This window comes from Chelonia mydas, chromosome 15 (genome assembly GCF_015237465.2).
Source record: "Chelonia mydas isolate rCheMyd1 chromosome 15, rCheMyd1.pri.v2, whole genome shotgun sequence".
Classification (NCBI taxonomy): Eukaryota; Metazoa; Chordata; order Testudines; family Cheloniidae; genus Chelonia; species Chelonia mydas.
Genome location: NC_057856.1, coordinates 19,884,706 through 19,903,008, shown reverse-complemented (window position 1 = coordinate 19,903,008; position 18,303 = coordinate 19,884,706). Strand labels below are relative to the sequence as shown.

General features: G+C 44.2%; 1 protein-coding gene across 4 annotated transcripts in view; it reads left to right on the top strand.

The window, feature by feature from the left end:
• The window catches only part of ULK1 (unc-51 like autophagy activating kinase 1), a 126,018-nt gene that overhangs the window by 46,684 nt on the left and 61,031 nt on the right, over window positions 1-18,303 (top strand). For all 4 annotated transcript variants that reach the window (XM_043530038.1, XM_043530036.1, XM_043530037.1 and 1 more), the window contains 2 exons: window positions 9,866-10,039; window positions 12,277-12,350. In XM_043530038.1, the coding sequence (XP_043385973.1) occupies window positions 9,866-10,039; window positions 12,277-12,350 (248 nt within the window). The remainder of the gene's footprint in view (window positions 1-9,865; window positions 10,040-12,276; window positions 12,351-18,303) is intronic.

Below are 18,303 nucleotides of genomic sequence, written 5' to 3'. Positions count from 1 at the left end.
TGTTCCAAACGAAACATTTTGAATTTTTATTTGTTAGAGTTGTTGGAACTCGTGAAAGATAAGAACATAAGAATGACCATACCGGGTCAGACCAATGGTCCATCTAGTCCAGTATCCTGTCTTCCAACAGTGGCCAATGCAGACACTTCAAAGCGAAGGAACAGAACAGGGCAATCATCAAGTGATCCATCCGCTTTCGTCCAGTCCCAGCATTTGGCACCCAGAGCATGGTTTTGCATCCCTGACCGTCTTGGCTAATAGCCATTGATGGACCTATCTTCCATGAACTTATCTAATTCTTTTTTGAATCCAGTTATAGTTTTGGCCTTTACAACATCCCCTGGCAATGAGTTCCACAGGTTGACTGTGCACTGTGTGAAGAAATACTTCCTTATGTTTGTTTGTTTTAAACCTGCTGCATATTAATTTCATTGGGTGACCCCAGGTTCTTGTATGAAGCCTGTTGATCTGATCCTTTCCCCTATGAAACAAATACAGCATCATAGCTCTTCTTTTCCCTTTGCCAAGTGCTTCTTCATTGGTGAATGTACATATGCTTTGCAAATAGTAAGTCCATGGAAGCCAACTAGGATTGCTTGCAGGCTCTGCAATGTAGGTCAATGATGACTATTGGGAATGGGCTGCTGTCCGCAGTTGTCCTGTTTAATCTATAAAGTCATTGTAATTAGACTGTTTGTTTGAATTCCACCAGCGGCTACAAGCTGCTTTAGGCACAACTGGCATCTTGCTCATCAGCTGAAAAAAAAAATTGCGAACTTGTTTATACTGATGCCTTACATTTGCATAGTGTTTCATCTTCAAGGATTCCAAAGAAAGTTGGGTGTTTCTTTTTTAAACAAACGTAGGCGAAATGCAGCCGCCTCTGGGATGTAACACCACATGTATTTAACAGCACATGGAACTACTGCCCAACAGTACAGGGCCAGACGTTAAGAACAGCGTGCGTCCAATTGAAATGCCAGGGGAAATTTAGAGCCCTGCACCGTGTAGAGTAGTGATAAGTACAAACATTCAGAAACTGTTGTACAGTGCAATGTAGTTGTCAGATGGTTTTGACCTGTATGTGTTCATTAGCTTCAGGGTAGTGGTATTGGCTGTGTGTCCTCTTCTTTCATTAGTTTGAGCTGAAAGTAATCACCTGAGGGTTACTTGTGATGCAGGGACTAAGACACTGATCCTACAAGCTGCTCTGCCAGTCCAGAGGCCCACTGAGCAGCTTGCAGGATCATGGCCTAAATGAACAACACCTAGAACTCAAGGCTCCTATTGAAAGACAGACATTTGCCACCTTAGAATGGAGAAGAGAGAGCCCGTTTCCTGGATGCTTAACTAATAGCTTTGCTGGAGCTACACTGGATTTAAAACTCATTGTTCTGTTTGAAGTATTTTGTTTTTGTCTTGCAGGCTGACTAAAATATTAAAGCTGTCTCTTAGTATTTATTAATCTCTCTTTCTGTGTGGCTTTTGGGTCATGTTTAAACAAACAGTGCCAATCCAGGGTGTCTTCTGCATTTGTTGTTAACATTATGAGACGGTATTAAAATAATAGTAATAATGATTTTATTGGATGTTACTTGACGCTTTTTATTTAAATTAGATGATGACTGGACACGGTGGAAATTGAAAGATTAAAAGCTAAATTCAGATTTGCCTTAGAGCTAACGTCAGTGTCTCATGAATGATGAATTCAGGACTCATGCTAATGTGCTCCAACCCGTTCATATGGGATAGTAAATGATATTTAACTGTTGATTTTAGTCTATGGAAGGGTACTGGTAGCTGAAGAAATGTGAAGAATCAATTTACTCTTCACATAATTTTTGTAGAGATGGGTCAGGGGACCTAGATTTGCATTTTAATTCCGAGTTTTGCATGCTGGGCGTTAGTTCTGTTGTGATGCTTTTACATCCATTAGGTAATGGTGGGCAGAAATGGAACACCCTTTCCTGGAGCACGGACAGTTTCATGAGTGCCAAATTAATGTGTTTGTATTCTGGAGCTTTTTTGCTGACTATAATTGGAATTTTTAATAATGGAGCACTTTAAAAATAGCCAGACCTTAGTTGATTTACTATGGCATTAAAATTGTTCAACTAGACTAACTACGATCTGTGATCTGTAGCAATGAAATGGGGGTGCAGCTGGGGAGACAAGAGGTAAGGAGTGTCATAAAATTTAGGAGTCCATGGTTTCAAGCGGTCTCCTGAGCTATATGCACAAAGCTTTCCTTGTATGCACAATTGCAAAGTGCTGTGCACACAGGTGGCTGCTTCTGCCCATTTTGAAAATGTGACTTGTAGGGTGGGATTTTTGCAGCAACTGGGGTGAGTTAGGAGCACAAGTCCCACTGTAAGCCAATGGGATTTGCGCTTCTGCATCAGTAGGCAAATTGCACGCATGGTATCTCACTTTTTTCAGCCTACCTGACCTGAGCTCTAGAGCTCAGGACCCCAGCTGTAAACCTTGATGGCCTGTTGCAACTTAGTAAATGGCTTTAGCACAAAAACATCTGGCTTATTAAATATTTCTTACCCATGATGCATAATATACACTTGTGCATACCATTGTGGCAGCTCCTGCGGTTCCAATCCCACAAGGCTTCCTGGGCTCGGCTCAGCTCCCTGCACCGAGCATTGCAACCTGGTGTATGGGTTTGCAGTGCCACTCACTCAGATATGGCCCAGCCATGCTCCTTCCCTTGCCCCTCCGGGCCTTCCACACAACCCTTTGACACGTTCTGGTGACCCAATTTTGGGTCACGACCCATGGATTGAGAAACCCTGCTCCAGAGGGTAAACCACTGAGCTATGCATCTACGACTCAGAACCGCGCACGTGTATACAGACGCACACGCACACACCCCCTATTTGAATGTTAAGCTTCCAGCAGCAGTTTATAGAAAAATGCACCGGCTGGTATTTCCGCTCGCACGTGCCACCTGGCAGCACAAAAGTGGAACACCCTATGCTATTAGGTTAGGCTGCTAATTAAACTCATTTGCTTGCTATCATGACTTGCTTTCTTTGCATCCAAAACTGACTTTATAAGGAGCTTGGTAGTTACTTCTAGAAGGTGACGTTTAATTTTAGTTGCCATCCAACCTCTTTGTTTTTGGAGCTTTAATGTCCAATGGGCTACTGGTTGCTGCCTTGATCCCTGGGTTACTCAAAGGTGGTTATGTTGGGCTTTTTCCTTCCCTAAAATTAATTTACTTTTTACAATGATGAGGCGCAGCTACCAGGTAAGAATAAATTGAAGGACATGTGTAGTCTTGCTTCTCTGACTCTTAACATCTAGGGGACAATTATGAATAACGGTGGCTAATAAAACCTAAGTGAGCTATATGCACCAAAGGGCAAACCTCATCAGAGGAACTCCATAGATTAAAAAAAACCCACTGATCCTTATCAAAACTTATTTTTAGAGAAATTTTTACCAGCAGATCCCATCTCCAAATCACAGAGGAGACATCTTTTAGGGATGTATCCAAGCAATGAGGTGCTCGTATGTCTGGAGTATCAGCAAACAGAAGTTTCAGATTAGTAGCTTTGCTTTTAAGATTATTCAGGCTGCTTTAGCTTTTTGTTTTGTTTTTTGAAAAAAGCCTCTCTACCTCCTGTCACCTTCTCCCAAGCTCCTCTGCTTGGTTTGGCATCCAGCCTTCAATGAACTTCCAGAATGAGTTTGCAAACGAGGCATGGAATGTTCATATCTATTGCCTCAGCAACATCTGTCTGGGCCCGTCCTATTTCGTGCTGGTTTGCCTGTTCCCCGCATGGCTGTTGGTGTTGTCATTTGACTGGGTGTTCTCTTATTGTCCGGGTACGGTCCTTGTCATTGTGTGCAGGCCCTTCGGTGCCCTTCTTAGATTTAGATTTTTTTTTTTTTAAAGCTCGTCCCCCTGTTAAACATTTCTGAAAGTTCATGTTTCTTCCAGTGCATTTCACTGAAGTGCAAAAACCCAAGCAAACTTCTGCTCTGTAGCCTGAATTCCCTGCTATGTGGAGCTGTTACTTGACTGCTCTGCTTATTTTAATAGCTGCATCATGCTCTTTAATTGTGGCATCTCTTTTTCCCATCCATTCATGGAGTATTTCTGCAGGTAATTCCTGTTAATGCTAATGTGAGCTACACATGCAAATCTCCTTATCATTGGAAGAATAGGCTCTTAAGCCTACTGATCCATTTTGCCCTCTAATTAAAAATGTTAGGCGATATTTTAATTCTTTGTTGCACCCAAAGCAACTCTAATTTTCCATCCCATCATAAAGCAAAAGGGGTGTGTGTGTGTGTTCTTCAGTGTGAAATGTGTTGGTTTTGGTTTCCCCCTCATCTTCAGTCCTATCCCTTGGATATGTGGCCTGCTGCGATTGCACTGCTTCCAGGGAACAGGAATTTGATTTCACTGTACGACGTGTCTTTCCTTTTGGCAGCTCTGTTTACTTTGTCTTCAGTTGTAGCTCAGAAGGTGTCATGTATTGAAGTGAGAGAGTACAGTACAGCTCTGCATTGCCCCGTAGGTTATCGGAGCAGTGGAAAGTGTCACCCAAGTGATTGGTCTCAACACAGGAGTAACACAGGCCATAAAATTTCATCCAGTTATGCGGAACGTCAGACTAGGTGAACTAATGGTCTCTTTTGGCCTCCAGCTCTGGGCATCTATTGGTAGTGAGGCAGATAGATGGAGTAGCCATCTTTGTGAGGAGAATTTCTCACCAGAGCAACATCTGTCTTTTTTAAGATCGACCATGACGTGTGAGAGCATGTGGGTTGAAAGGGGCATGTAATAACTACTGTAGGTTGAATTCTAACGAGTTAGGAAAGCTGCAAGAAGGACGCCCCTGAGCTCTTGGGCACCCCTTTGCGTTTCTCACCCGGGACTGAGAGCGGGGCCCCCACTGACGGCCACCCAGGGCTCCCACTGTCAAAATTGCGGTGGAAGTAATTTCTGCAATATTGCAAGTTAAGTAGGGCCTTACTTATAGGGACTGACCCAAAGCCCGCTCATTGACTTTAATGGCCTTTGGATCAGGCCCGTATTGAGGGCAGACTCAGATGACCCTTGTGGGTAAGATGAGATGTTACTCTTCCCTCCCCTCCCCCAATCCTTAATATCCTGTCCATAAAGTTGTCATGTCTAGTTCAAAAAGAAAAGGAGTACTTGTGGCACCTTAGAGACGAACAAATTTATTTGAGCATAAGCTTTCATGAGCTACAGCTCACTTCGTTGAATGCATCCGATGAAGTGAGCTGTAGCTCACGAAAGCTCATGCTCAAATAAATTTGTTAGTCTCTAAGGTGCCACAAGTCCTCCTTTTCATTTTGCGAATATAGACTAACACGGCTGCTACTCTGAAACATGTCAGTATGTCTGTGCTAGAGTCATCTGATACAGGCCCCCTGTGTTTGCTCTAGGTCACTTTGCAGCCTCCCGGCAGGTGAAGCACTCCTTCCCTGTCCACAGAATGCTGACCAGGGTGCTTTCAGGTGATTTCAGCTTTTTCCAGACTCTGAGCTTGGAGCCATGCGGGCCTGTGACTGACCTGCTGTAAATATTTGCTCTGTTCTAGTGACCTGTCTCTAGCAGTCCCTGAGGCAGTCAGCTGAATGCCTTATTGCTTGTCGAGCCCACAGAAATAAACGCATGAATATTGTTACTTCTTAGGTATGGCAGAGCAAGGCTCGTGAAACAGTAACATGGCCTTGCAGAGAACGCAGGCTGAGGACGCTCAGGTTGGGGAGTGCCCAATCCCCATTGCATGTTTTAATACCTTGCCAGCTATGCTATGGTTAGGGCCCTACCAAATTCAGGGCCATGAAAAACGGGTCACAGACCATGAAATCTGGTCTCCCTCCATGAAATCTGGCCTTTTGTGTGCTTTTACCCTATGCTATGCAGATTTCACAGAGGAGACCAGCCTTTCTCAAACTGGGGGCCCTGACCCAAAAGGGAGTTGCAAGGGGGGGTCACAAGGATATTTTAGGGGGGTTGCAGCATTGCCACCCTTACTTCTGCACTGACTTCAGAGCTGGGCAGCCAGAGAGCGGCAGCTGTTGGCCAGGCGCCCAGCTCTGAAGGCGGCGGCCCACCAGCAGCAGAGAAGTAAAGGTGACAATACCATACCATGCCGTCCTTACTTCTGCACGGCTACTGATGGCAGCCCTGGCTTCAGAGCTGGGCTCCTGGCCAGCAGCCGCCACTCTCCAGCTGCCCAGCTCTGAAGGCAGCACCATGGCCAGCAGCAGCGAAGAAGTAAGGGTAGCAGTACTGTGACCCCCCCCCCCCTCCCTTGTGCCCACCCCACAACTTCTTTTTGGATCAGGACCCCTACAATTACAATACCATGACGTTTCAGATTTAAACAGCTGAAATCATGACATTTCTTTTTAAAATCCTGTGGCCGTGAAATTGACCAAAATGGACTGTGAATTTGGTAGGGCCCTAGCAATGGTGAAGATGAGCAAATGCTCCCTCTTTTTATAGGGACACTGGCACAAGTTCCTTGCTCAGGATGAGGATGTAACTGCAGAGAAATGTTAAATTGGATCATGCTCTACTTTGCTTGAATGGCCCATGAATTGGACAGGTCTGCTCTGCTGTATCTTCTCCCTCCTTCTCTCTGCTTATGGGATACTGCCCTGGAGATCAGCCACGGGCTAACCTCAGCACATTACTGCCCTTCAGAAACCTTTCGGGTGGAACAGGGACAGTCCCCCTTTCCCCGATCTCTTAGCCCAGTAGGGCAAGAAAATCTTGCTAGACAGCTAGTGTGGGGACTAAACCAGCTAGCCAGAGGGTAAATAGGGAAATTACAACTGGGAAAGCTACCAACGAGATCCAGGGGCTGTGCGCTTGCATCAGGCATAGCTGCTGGGAGGTGGGAAGGTGCCAGGACTTAGGCCATGTATTGTTTCTACCTCTGGCTCGTGGGGTTCTGGAGACCCTGGCTGTAAGGGAAAAGGAGCTCTCTCTTCCCCGCTGTCCAGCAACTCCTGAGAGCAGAGTGGAGGTAGCAATGCAGCAAAAAGACCCTTTGCCATTCTACCCCTCCACAGCCTCCCTGCTGCTGTGGGGCAGGATGGGGGTGAGAGGTAAACGAGAGCTAGGAAAACTGTTTTTCTTTTCTCTCATGGTTTTTTGCAGCGAGGAAAGGGGTTTCCTTCCCAGCACTCCCCAGATTGCAACACGTGTCCACCCCCCCCCCCCCACCCCGAGAGCAGCAGCGTGAAACTGACTTGACCCTTTTGTTTCGTTGCTGCCCACAGGCTTCTGAATAGCAGCGTCTGTGCAACGGACCTCAGTCTTGTATCAGTTTTATTCTGTTGCTGCTTCGTCGCTTTGCAGAGCGGCAGCAGATGTCCTGGAGCAGTCTGTCTGCCCGTTCAAGGCAGCAGCCATGCATTGGTTTGCATACTACTCATGTTTGGGAGGTTATATCTTCACAAGCTTAAGAACTTGGCACTTAACTTTTGTTTAAGTGGAAGCTTAAATTCTCCACTATTTTCTCCAAAATGAGTGGATTTTTGTAAATCCCCCTATTAATCTATTTTTGCAGTGTAAAGCAGTAGAAGATTAGCTCCAGGTTATGTACTCTTAACATGGGCGGGGAGATGGCTTATAATGCATTTAACTCTTTTAGCTGGTAAATTGTATGGAAACAGCTCAGAGAGGGTAATGCCTTGAAAACATTGTGGCTTGCTGGCAGAACTGCAGGTCAGAACAAGACTTTTACAAGACTATTTCACTGCTAGAGGCAAAGGGTGTTAAGCTGAAGGAATCTATAATAGCCTGGTAGCTTGACAGCATAAGTACTGCTGATTTTAGAGTTGTACTTCTTTGTTAGGCAGATAGTGAGACAGTGGGGCCCATTAGATTTGTGGGTCCAAAATAAATCTTGAAAGAGATTATTTGCGGAGGGGGAGGGGCTGTCGTACTCTTTTAGTGATGCTGGTCCCTGTTCCAAAGGTTCTGTAGCAGATTATTGGGGTCAGTGTTGCCTGTTCAGAAGACCTGATGCTGTGGTTGTAGACATGTGAATCATGACTTCTAATCAGCTAAGGTGTTGGGAGGAAGGATGGTCCAGTGATTAGGACGTTAACCTGGCACTTGGGAGACCTGGGTTCAACTCTTAGCTCCACCACAGAAGTTCTGTGTGATGCTGGGCAAGTCACCTAGTTTTTTTGGGTCTCTGTTCCCTCATCTGTTAAACTGAAGTAATAGCACAGGATGTTGAGTACATTAAAGATTGTGAGGTGAGCAGATACTGTGGTGATGGGAGCCATATAAAAGTACCACGGATGGATGGATGGATAGATATCATGAGGAACAGTCTATTCAAGAGAAACTGGCATGGAGGAGAATGTAACCAGTCTTGCTGGACATACAGACTTGTCTTTTCGCTGGTGTAAATCAACATGGCTCCATTGAAATGAATGGAGTATTACCCTAATGTACACCAGGTGCGGATCTCCCCCTTCATGCTCCTGAGAGTATGTGGTGTTAAAGATGAGACCATGCTTTTCATATAAGATACTGTCAGGATTAGTTGGACTAAAACTTCAAGATGCCTTGGTAACAATTGGTATATTCCATTCACCAAGACCCCACTTGAAGAGCAGGTGTCTTGTAAATTCCAGTAGCGGGCTGGCTCATGAGAACAGAGTCCAGTGGGGGAAGAGAAGCTCTGCATACCTGTACATTGGTGTCACATGTATGAAGCAATGATCAGCTGGTCGACTGAGTGACATTTTAGGTCTGCTAGTCGTGAGTCTCCCTGCGAAGATTTGGAAGTTGGGATGGGAGTTTGTTTTCTATTCTAATGAGGTTCAGTCAGCCCACGTCTCTTGCTGTTTTGCATGCACATGTTTTAAAGTAAATATTTAATTTCCTGTATTGGGCTAAAACTGCTTGTGCCCTGCTCTGTGTTGTCTTAAGGTTTCCTCCACTTTAGCTGAGATGGTAGAATAGTGTTTTGATGCTCTTGCCAGTATGGTTTAAGGCCTTACCAGAGAACAGCTGGTGCCCCCAATTAATGGACCCCCCAATAATTACTGGGGCATTTACGAGAGAGGTGGTTTTTATTCAAGTGAAATGTATTTCTTTGAACCGTATTTGTTCTTGAATATTAGCATCCACCCAGGAAGGCGTCACACAGTATTGCTGTTGAGGCTTGTTCTGTGTTCAGTGGGCCGGATCCCGTCTCTGGTAGGCGTGTCTTACAGATGTGTTGTAGAGGTGGGGGGAAAGATGATTCATAAAATAGCTGGAGTTAATTTTGGATCAACCTCATTAGATGTGGGATCCTGTTTAGCTTCTTGATCCTTTCTGTATTTCTTTGTTTTTAAAATGAAAAGGTCCTAGAAGGCCTGCCTCCGAGGAGAATGCAGTTAGCTGCATGCACATTTATAGAACTTTATTAATTTTTAAAAAAAACGTTGTTTACTAGGGCGATGTATATTCAGTCTCGTCCCTGTTGGTGCATACCGTTACAGGGCCAGATACACCAATGTACACCAGGGGAGGATCTTCACCATAGTCAATGGAGCTGCCACTGAAGTCAGTGATGCTATGCTGATTTATAGCAGCTGAGGATCTGGCTCACGGTTCTTTGCATCATTTCAGATCTGGAGGAGAATGCGGTCTAGTCACCAATACTTTAAGGGATGCTGTTCAAGAACCAGTTTAATAAAAGCCACGTGTAGTTACTTTGTCACTGAGTAGCTTGAGGGAGCGTTGGAAGTGCTGGATCCAGAGTTATCCTTGTTCATCTCTATGGAGAAGCTGCCTTCTGCTTTGCTTCGTGATGGCTGGTGTTACAATCGTTCTGTCTGTTTTTCCTTCCAGCTATGCGGACGCTTAGCGAAGATACCATCAGGCTCTTTCTTCAGCAGATAGCAGGTGCCATGAAAATGCTACACAGCAAAGGTATCATCCATCGGGATTTGAAACCACAGAATATCCTCCTTTCTTACGCTGGAGGCAAGAAGTCAAATCCTAACAACATTCGTATAAAGATTGGTAAGAACCTTTCTTTATATCCTGCTTTAAGAAACACTTTCCCAAAAACCATCAACATGGTTTTGGAAATGGCTAACTAGCCAATCCAGACTGCTGCAACTGGATAAGAAACAAGTGAATTGATCAGAGGGGAATTAGGATTGGTGTTTCACCATTGCAGTGGAATGTCCTGAAAGCTCTCCAGGCCAGATCCTCAGCTGGTGTGCAGCAGTGTAATGCTGGTGAAGTCAGTAGAGCTATGCTAGCTCACACCAACTGAATGTCTGTCCCCCCGGTATCCATTTGTTTTGTTTCTTACACTTGTTCCAAAAGAAGTGGATGCCGATCAGCACTGCTCTGCTGGATAACTATTGTGGTTAAGTCTTAAATTCTAGTGCATCAGCTGCATCCACCCAAGCTCCCCGTGATGTTTAAATGAAATCATGTGTAATCATGTGGATTATATATAGTTTGACTTCCTGGCGTAAGGATGGGTATTCAGATATGGAGCCTTTCATCTCTCGGGCTCTGTCTAGACTAGGAAAATAGCTAGCACATTTTAAACGTAACCTAACCTGTTTTAACTAGCAAGTCTTTTGTTTTTACACATGACCTCTTTTGCTAATCTAGTGATTGTCTGGATCGTTAGTTCCAGACCATCCCTGGTAGTTAGTGAGTGACAGAGTTCTTATGCTCTGGCTGTTCTGTGACATATGCAAAATGAATTGGGTGGACTCAGTCCAGTTACAAGTTGAGAGGTGTCTTTCTCAGAAAAACCAGTCATTCATTTTCCCCTGGGCAACAGTGGTCTAGGCAGTGATATTGATTGATTTGTCCTGGCCTTTTAAACCAGAGGTGGGGCATGCTGGCAGAGTGCAGTAGGAGAGTTAGGGAATTTTGGTGTCCCAAGACTGCAATCCCTACATACTTTGTGAACGCTGAGCTCTGATTTAAAAAACAGCACATAATGGCTGCCATCTTGGCTGACACCAGGGATTGACTCAGAAACCTCCAGAGCTAAAAATGTCCGTTTACAGCTCAAGCTTAAGAACCAGGTTGGATGTGATGGACCCACATCCTCTGTGGATCAAGCACAGAGGGGTCCATGTAACATATGCTGATCAACGGGCTACACAAACACACACCAGAAACCCAGTTTTGAACCCAAGGTCTCTCTTAAAGGAGAGCTGTGTAGTCTCTTCTTGATTCATGGATACTTGTTGGACTATACTGCATGTTGACTGACACCAGTTAAATTACACCACGCTCTGTTTCAACTCTGTCTTGAGGAGAAAGCATGAGTGCCTTTTGGCTGAGAAATGAGGTCTGCCGGAGAAGACTGTGTGAAATTTTGCAGCCGTTCAGCTGTAGCTGAAGCGTTCTCCAGAATTCAAGCATGGATGGAAAGTAGAAGTGTTTAATAACCCACAGGCACATAAAAATGGAGGGCCATCTAAACAGCAGTCCTAGCTAATGTGTGCTGCATTAGTCTCAGTTCGTCGTACCCTTCACGCACATTGCTGTTTAACCGTCCCTTTTCCTTAAGAAGGAGAGTGTGTGGTCCAGGAGTGGGACTAGTCAGACATAATATCATTCTAATGACAGATGGCGATATAAACAGCAGTGTCAAATACTGCTTCAACCGAGCATGTTCCAAAGATACAGATGGTGGTGGGTCCCTGCTGATGTTTGTTACATTGTGGTCCAACCCTGCCTCCTGCCCTATGTCATGCAGTGTAATGATCAGTTCCCCAAATCTGAAGTAGTAGCAAGTAATGAGGGAAAAGCTATCAAGCTATGCTGGACCTTTGCTGCATTCATAAATCTCGGACGAGATGCTCAGCTAGTGTAAAGAGGCATAGCTCCATAGCAGTCAATAGAGGCTTCCCAGTTTCCACCAGCTGAGAATCTGGCCGCTGGAGTCCACCTGAAAACAACAAACATTGAACAACAGACACAGGAAAAATAGTGACTGCGGGCACCTTTAAGTGAATTGGGATTCCTTCCTTTTCATATAGAATGCTTTTTATAGCTGCATTGTCTCAACCCTTTCTGTTGTATGGAACGTGTAATAATAGTGAGAGAAACTTGGGTTAGCTCGGGGGGAGAGTACAAGTTCTGTATTCAAAATGGGGGACGTCCCTTCTATTGAGGGACCATGGAGAAACAGGAGGGCCCACGCTGAGGATTGAGGCAACTGAAGAAAGGTTGGGCTTCTCTAGAACGAGTGAATGAACTTCTTTTCTTTGTGTTTGCAGCTGATTTTGGATTTGCCCGGTACCTGCAAAGCAACATGATGGCAGCAACACTGTGCGGTTCACCTATGTACATGGTAAGTGCTCTCTGCTTATGTACCTTTTTGTGGTCAAACTGCGGTATTGTATGGGCTAGCAAAAAGCAGGCCCTACCTGACATGTGGAACCTGCAGTGGTTATTTAGGTTATTCCAGTCAAAGCGCTGTGCAACCGTTAAGCCTAGTTCTTCCTTTCCTCCCCCCAAGACCTGGATTTTGGGTTCTTAAAGCTGTTGCTGTAAAGTGAAACCCTAGTGGGAGACCTGATAAAGATTCTCTGAGCGGCAAGATGGCAAACATCTATGCTGCTGTGCTGGCATCTGCCTTTCAGGCAACCTCTGGTAAATAATAATAGACTATTGATTGACCCCACTCAGAAATTGCCTCTTCCAGATAGGAAGCAGGGCCCTTCAGTTAAGGCTTTGGGATCTAAAATCAGTGCTATCCCTTTACTGCAGGCTGAGTAGCAAAGATGCAAACTAGGAATAGGAATGACATTGCAGCCATAAGGCTTTTTCCAAGGTGCTGCCTTGATAAAGGGCCTTCCGGACAAAGTGTCCTCTCTTCCGTTGCTCTCTGTTCCCAGTGTTGAGAGACAGTGGCCCTCTGTTTGTAATTCAGCCAGCCCGTGGTGTACCTGCTCTATATCTTGATTGGGCTAGATGACAGCAAGCTGGATGCATTTTTTTTCTGGTGTGATATGTGAACACAGAATCATAGAAATGCAGGACTGGAAGGGTCCTTGAGAAATCATCAAGTCCAGCCCTCTGCACTGTGGCAGGACCAAGTAAACCTAGACTTTCCCTGACAGGTGTTCATCCAACCTGTTTTTAAAAACCTCTGATGATGAGGATTCCACAACCTTGGTAGCCTATTCCAGTGGTTAGCTACTCTTACCATTAGAAAGCTTTTCCTCATATCTAACTTAAATCTCCCTTGCTGCAGATTAAGCCCTTTATTTCTTGTCCTACCTTCAGTGGACATTGGGAACAATTGATCACAGTCCTCTTTATAACAGCCCTTAACATATTGGAAGACTCTTATCAGGTCCCCCATCAATCTTCTTTTCTCAAGATTAAACACGCCCAGTTTTTAACCTTTTCTCAGAAGTCAAGTTTTTTAAACCTTTTATATTTATGTTGCTCTCCTCTGGACTCTCTCCAATTTGTCCAGATCTTTCCTAAAGTCTTGTGCCCAGAACTGGACACAGTTCTTCAGCAGTGAATAGAGCAAGACAGTTACCTCCTGTGTCTTACGTATGACATTCTTGTTAATACATCCCAGAATTATATTATTACCCATTTTTCTCAGCTGCATCACATTGTTGACTAGTATTCAATTTGTGATCCTCTATAACCCCCCAATCCTTTTCAGCAGTACTACCAGCTAGTCCGTTATTCCCCATTTTGTAGCGGTACATTTGATTTTGAATTCCTAAGTGAAGTACTGTGCACTTGTCTTTATTGAATTTAATCTTATTAAATTCAGACCAATTCTCCAATTTGTCAGGGTCATTTTAAATTCTAATCCTGTCCTCCAAAATGCTTGCAACCATCACAGCAGCTTGATCCCATCTGCAGATTTTCTAACCATACTCGCCACTCCATTATCCAAGTCATTAATGAAAATACTGAATAATACCAGACCTGCAATTGATCTCTGTGATCACTAGATATGTCCCCTGAGTTTGATAATGAACCATTGATAATTAGTCTTTGAGTATCATTTTTCCAGCCAGTTGTGCACTTACCATATAGTAATTTCATCTAGACCACATTTTCCTACTTTGCAAATGAGAATGTCATGGGGGACTGTGTACATCACTAGGCCAGTAACTCTGTCAAAGAAAGAATTAGGCTCGCTTGGCGTAATTTGTTCTTGACAAATCCATGCTGGCTACTCTATATAACACTATTACTTTCCAGGTGCTTACAAACTGATTATTTAATCATTTGTTTCAGTATCTTTCCAGGTATCAAAGTTAGGCTGATTGGTCTATAAGTTCATGTGTCCTCTTTGCTCCCCCTTTTTAAAGACAGGTATGTTTGCCCTTCCCCAGTCTTCTGGGACCTCACCAATCCTTCATGAGTTCCTAAAGATAATTGCTAATGGTTCTGAGATTGCTTCAGCTAGGTCCTTAAGTACCCTAGGATGAATTTCATCAGGCCCTGCCAACTTGACTATATCTAACTTATCTAAATATTCTTTAACCTGTTCTTCCCTCTTTTGGATTGGGTTCCTTCCCCCTTGTTGTTAATATTAATTGTGCTGAGTATCTGTTACCATTAACCTTTTTAGAGATGACTGTAGCAAAATAGGCATTAAACACCTCAGGATTCTTGATGTCATCAGCTATTAGCTCTGCTTCTCCCCCTAAGTAGAGGCCCTACACTTTCCTTCATCTTTCTCTGGCTCCTGATGTATTTGAAGAACTTTTTCTTATTGCCTTTTATGTCCCTTGCTAGGTGTAATTCATTTTGCACCTTAGTCTGTCTGATTTTGTTCCTACATGCTTGTGCTATTGTTTGTGTCTTCTTAGGAATTTGTCCATGTTTTCACTTTTTTGTAGGATTACTTTTTGATGTTTCAGGTCATTAAAGATCTACTGATGGAGCCATATTACCTCTTACTATTCTTTGTATCTTTCCTTCGTTACAGGATAGTTTGCAGTTGTCTACTTGAGAAACTGCCAGCGCTCCTGAATTCCTTTTTCTTTCAGATGTTCTTCCCACGGGATGTTTCCCACCAGTTTTCTGAGTTTGTCAAAGTCTGCTTTGTCCTTTATTCTGCCACTCTCACTCCTTCCTTTCCTTAGAATTGTGAAATCTATCATTTCATAATCACTTTCACCCAAATTGCCTTCCACCTGCATACATGTTACCAATTCCTCCCTGTTAGTCAGAATCAAGTCTAAAATGGCTGTTTCCCTGGTTACTTCCCTATTTTCCAGAACAACAAGTTGTGGCCAATACATTCCGAGAACTTATTGGAAATTTTGTGATTTGTCGTATTACTTTTCCAACAGATGACTAGGTAGTTAAGTCTCCCATTACTACCAGATCTTGTGTTTTGGATATTTGTGGTGTTCTAGAAATGCCTCATCCATCTCCTCCTCCTGATTTGGTAGTTCATAGCAGATCCATACTGTGACAGCACCACTGTCTTTTACCCTTGTTGTCTTTACCAAGAGACTCTCAAATGGTCTGCCTCTCACCTCTTTCTGGGCCTCAGAACAAGTGTATATATTCTTGATGTATAATGAAACACCACCTCCCTTTTTATACCCTGCCTGCCCTTCCTGATCAAATATCTCCCCCTATACAAGCATTCCAGTCGTGAGACTTATTACCACCAAGTCCTGTGATGCCAGTTAAGTCATAACTGGACTTACGTACTAATATTTCCAGTTCTTCCTGTTTATTCCCTATACATTTGTGTATAGACATCTTCTCGCTGTCAGTAAGAGTTGTGCCCCATTAGTAGAGGGATAAAGTGGGACTGATGGAAGAATTGTAGCCTACAAATCTTGATTAGAAACCTCTCCTGCATCAGGCTGAGCTTCAGAGCAAGCTACTGAGCTACAAGGTGACACCTACTTTCAAACAAAGGAGACCGTGCTTTTATGTGTTTAAAGCATGCTCCAGAGGAGGTTGTAGGATAGCAGAGAGGATTGTGACTAGTCAAGAATGTAGGGCTATGTTAGGAAGCTGGCATGATGCCTGCACCTCACTGCTTTCCAAATCACCCTCTCTGTTGTCACAAGCACTAAAATTAAACTCCAAACGAGAGAGATTTCTGGTTATAAATATCTGGGTATCTGCTCTCATGACCCGTCTCTCAAGGAGAGAGGTGAATTCTCAGCTTTCCGTAGGTAACCTGGAGAATCTACCCCTACAGTCTTTAAACCTGCTGCTAAATATTATTTCACAGCCTAACCTAATTCTAAAACAATGACTGTAAGTGAAGTTCGCCTGGCTTCTATTGCGATCCACATCTACTTTGTGCCTTGGTCGAGCCAGTTGCCTGCAGGTATTTGCTTAGATTGCAAACAGACATACTAAAAAAAAAAAACCACCCCACCCACAACCCTTAGGGATGAAATGTAATGTGATAATTGCTTGTTCGTGTGCATGGAGTCAACTGGTATAAAATAACCTTGGTGTATCACTCACACGAAGGCAGCAAAATTAAAAATGACCAAACCAGGCCTTCGATGTGGTCCGTGCGACTGCTCTGCTTGATTCATTGGAAAGTCGATGCTCTCCCATTAATTCAGGCTGGGGTTTTCAAAGGTGATATGGGGAATTAGACCTGGTCTGCCCTATAAAGGTAGATTAGCTTAACTAAGTCGCTCAGGGCTGTGCAATGTAGTGAAGCCGACCTAAGCCCTATTGGTAACCGTGCTAGGTTGAGGGAAGAATTCTTCTGCTGACCTAGTTCTGGGAGAGGTGGATTTACTACAGGGATAGAAAAACCCCTTCGGTCACTGTAGTGTCTACGGTGCAGCTGGGCCACTGCTGTGTTTTTATTATAGACGTTGCCTGAGATGGCCAACTCTCATTGAATTTCAATGTGGTTTAAATGCCTACTTTCCTTAAGCTCCTTTTAAAACCCCCAGCCTGAGCCTTCATCCTGGCACAGGTCTTGGCCGCATTACACAGTGGCCTATAGCTCCACTGTGTTTAAAACTGTGTCTGTCGGTGCAAACCAAAGCAAGCCTGACTTCCTCTCGCTTTATTGTTGAAGCCAGTTGTTTGTTGACGTGCTGTATATAAGGGTGATGTAACCTCTTGAGAAACTTTCCTGAACAGTCTATTTTTAGTGACGCTTTTTCTTTTACGTTCTCTTGCAAGTAGATCAGATATCTGGTTCACGTTTAAAGTGAGAGAGACAATTTTTTTTTTTGGAAGTACTCTGGGAATTCCTTTTGGGTTTAAAATGTTTTATGTTCTTGGTTTAAAGGTGATTTTTTTGGGGATGTGCAGGGGTGCTAAGTTCTGAGTAAAATGTGTTCTGAGTTCTGGGGGCCATGAAGGGGTTTACTCTGCTGCTGTCATGGGTCCCTGTGTGTGCATGCTGAGCGACAGATGGGTGGGGTGGCCTCTGCATTCCCTATCTGTGTATCCTCATGCATGCTCATAATCAGCCCTACTTTCTTGCCTGGCCACAGTAAGAGGAATGCTATGTCAGTGTGAGGATGCAGCAAAGGGGGCTGTGTCTGACCCCTACGGAAATCTGGGTCCTCACCCAGAATGGTCCTGAGCATCCATATCTGCCACTGACAACCGTTTCCTTGACTCTGTTTGTTTGGTGTTGAGGCAGACAGGCAGGACTTCCTGTCTGTGAGTTGTTCAGAGTGGGGTGTTTTTGTTTTGTCCCCTCTCCTCCCAACACCACCGCCAGTCCAAAGGGAACAAATCTTTTCTTGTCCTTTGCTTGTGGCAGAGCTAGAAAACTGATCCCCTTCCAGTCCTGTCTTCTGTGAGTGTTAGAGGAAGCCTCTTTTATAAATATAGGTTTTAAGCTAGCCTGTCCTTCTCCCACCTTCACCTCTGCACAGATCAAGAGGCATATTGCATTCTGAGCTATTGGTCACTCTGAATCCATGCTATCTTTAGCTTTTGAAGCAAACCTGCCGTGAGGAGTGGTGTGCATTTTGTGGAAGGTTACAGACCACAGAGATTGTGGGGACTGACCTCTTTTGGATAAACACATGGGCCTGCTTTTGAACTCCAGTCACGTCCACTGGCATGACTGCTGCCACATGTCACAGCTGCCTGCTTGGGTTAGCCTCTTAAGAAATCCATGGAGTGGGAAGGGCTGAGTTACCTGTACCAACTTGATCCCTTGTTTGTCATGGCTGTAATTGGTAAAGTTGGGACTTGAACTGGAGTGTGTGTGTGTGTGTGCCTTTGCTTTGTTCTAGAAGGGATGCCTGTGCTGTTCTAAAGGGACTCTTTTGTTTGCAAGTTGATTCAATGGAGATTGTCAT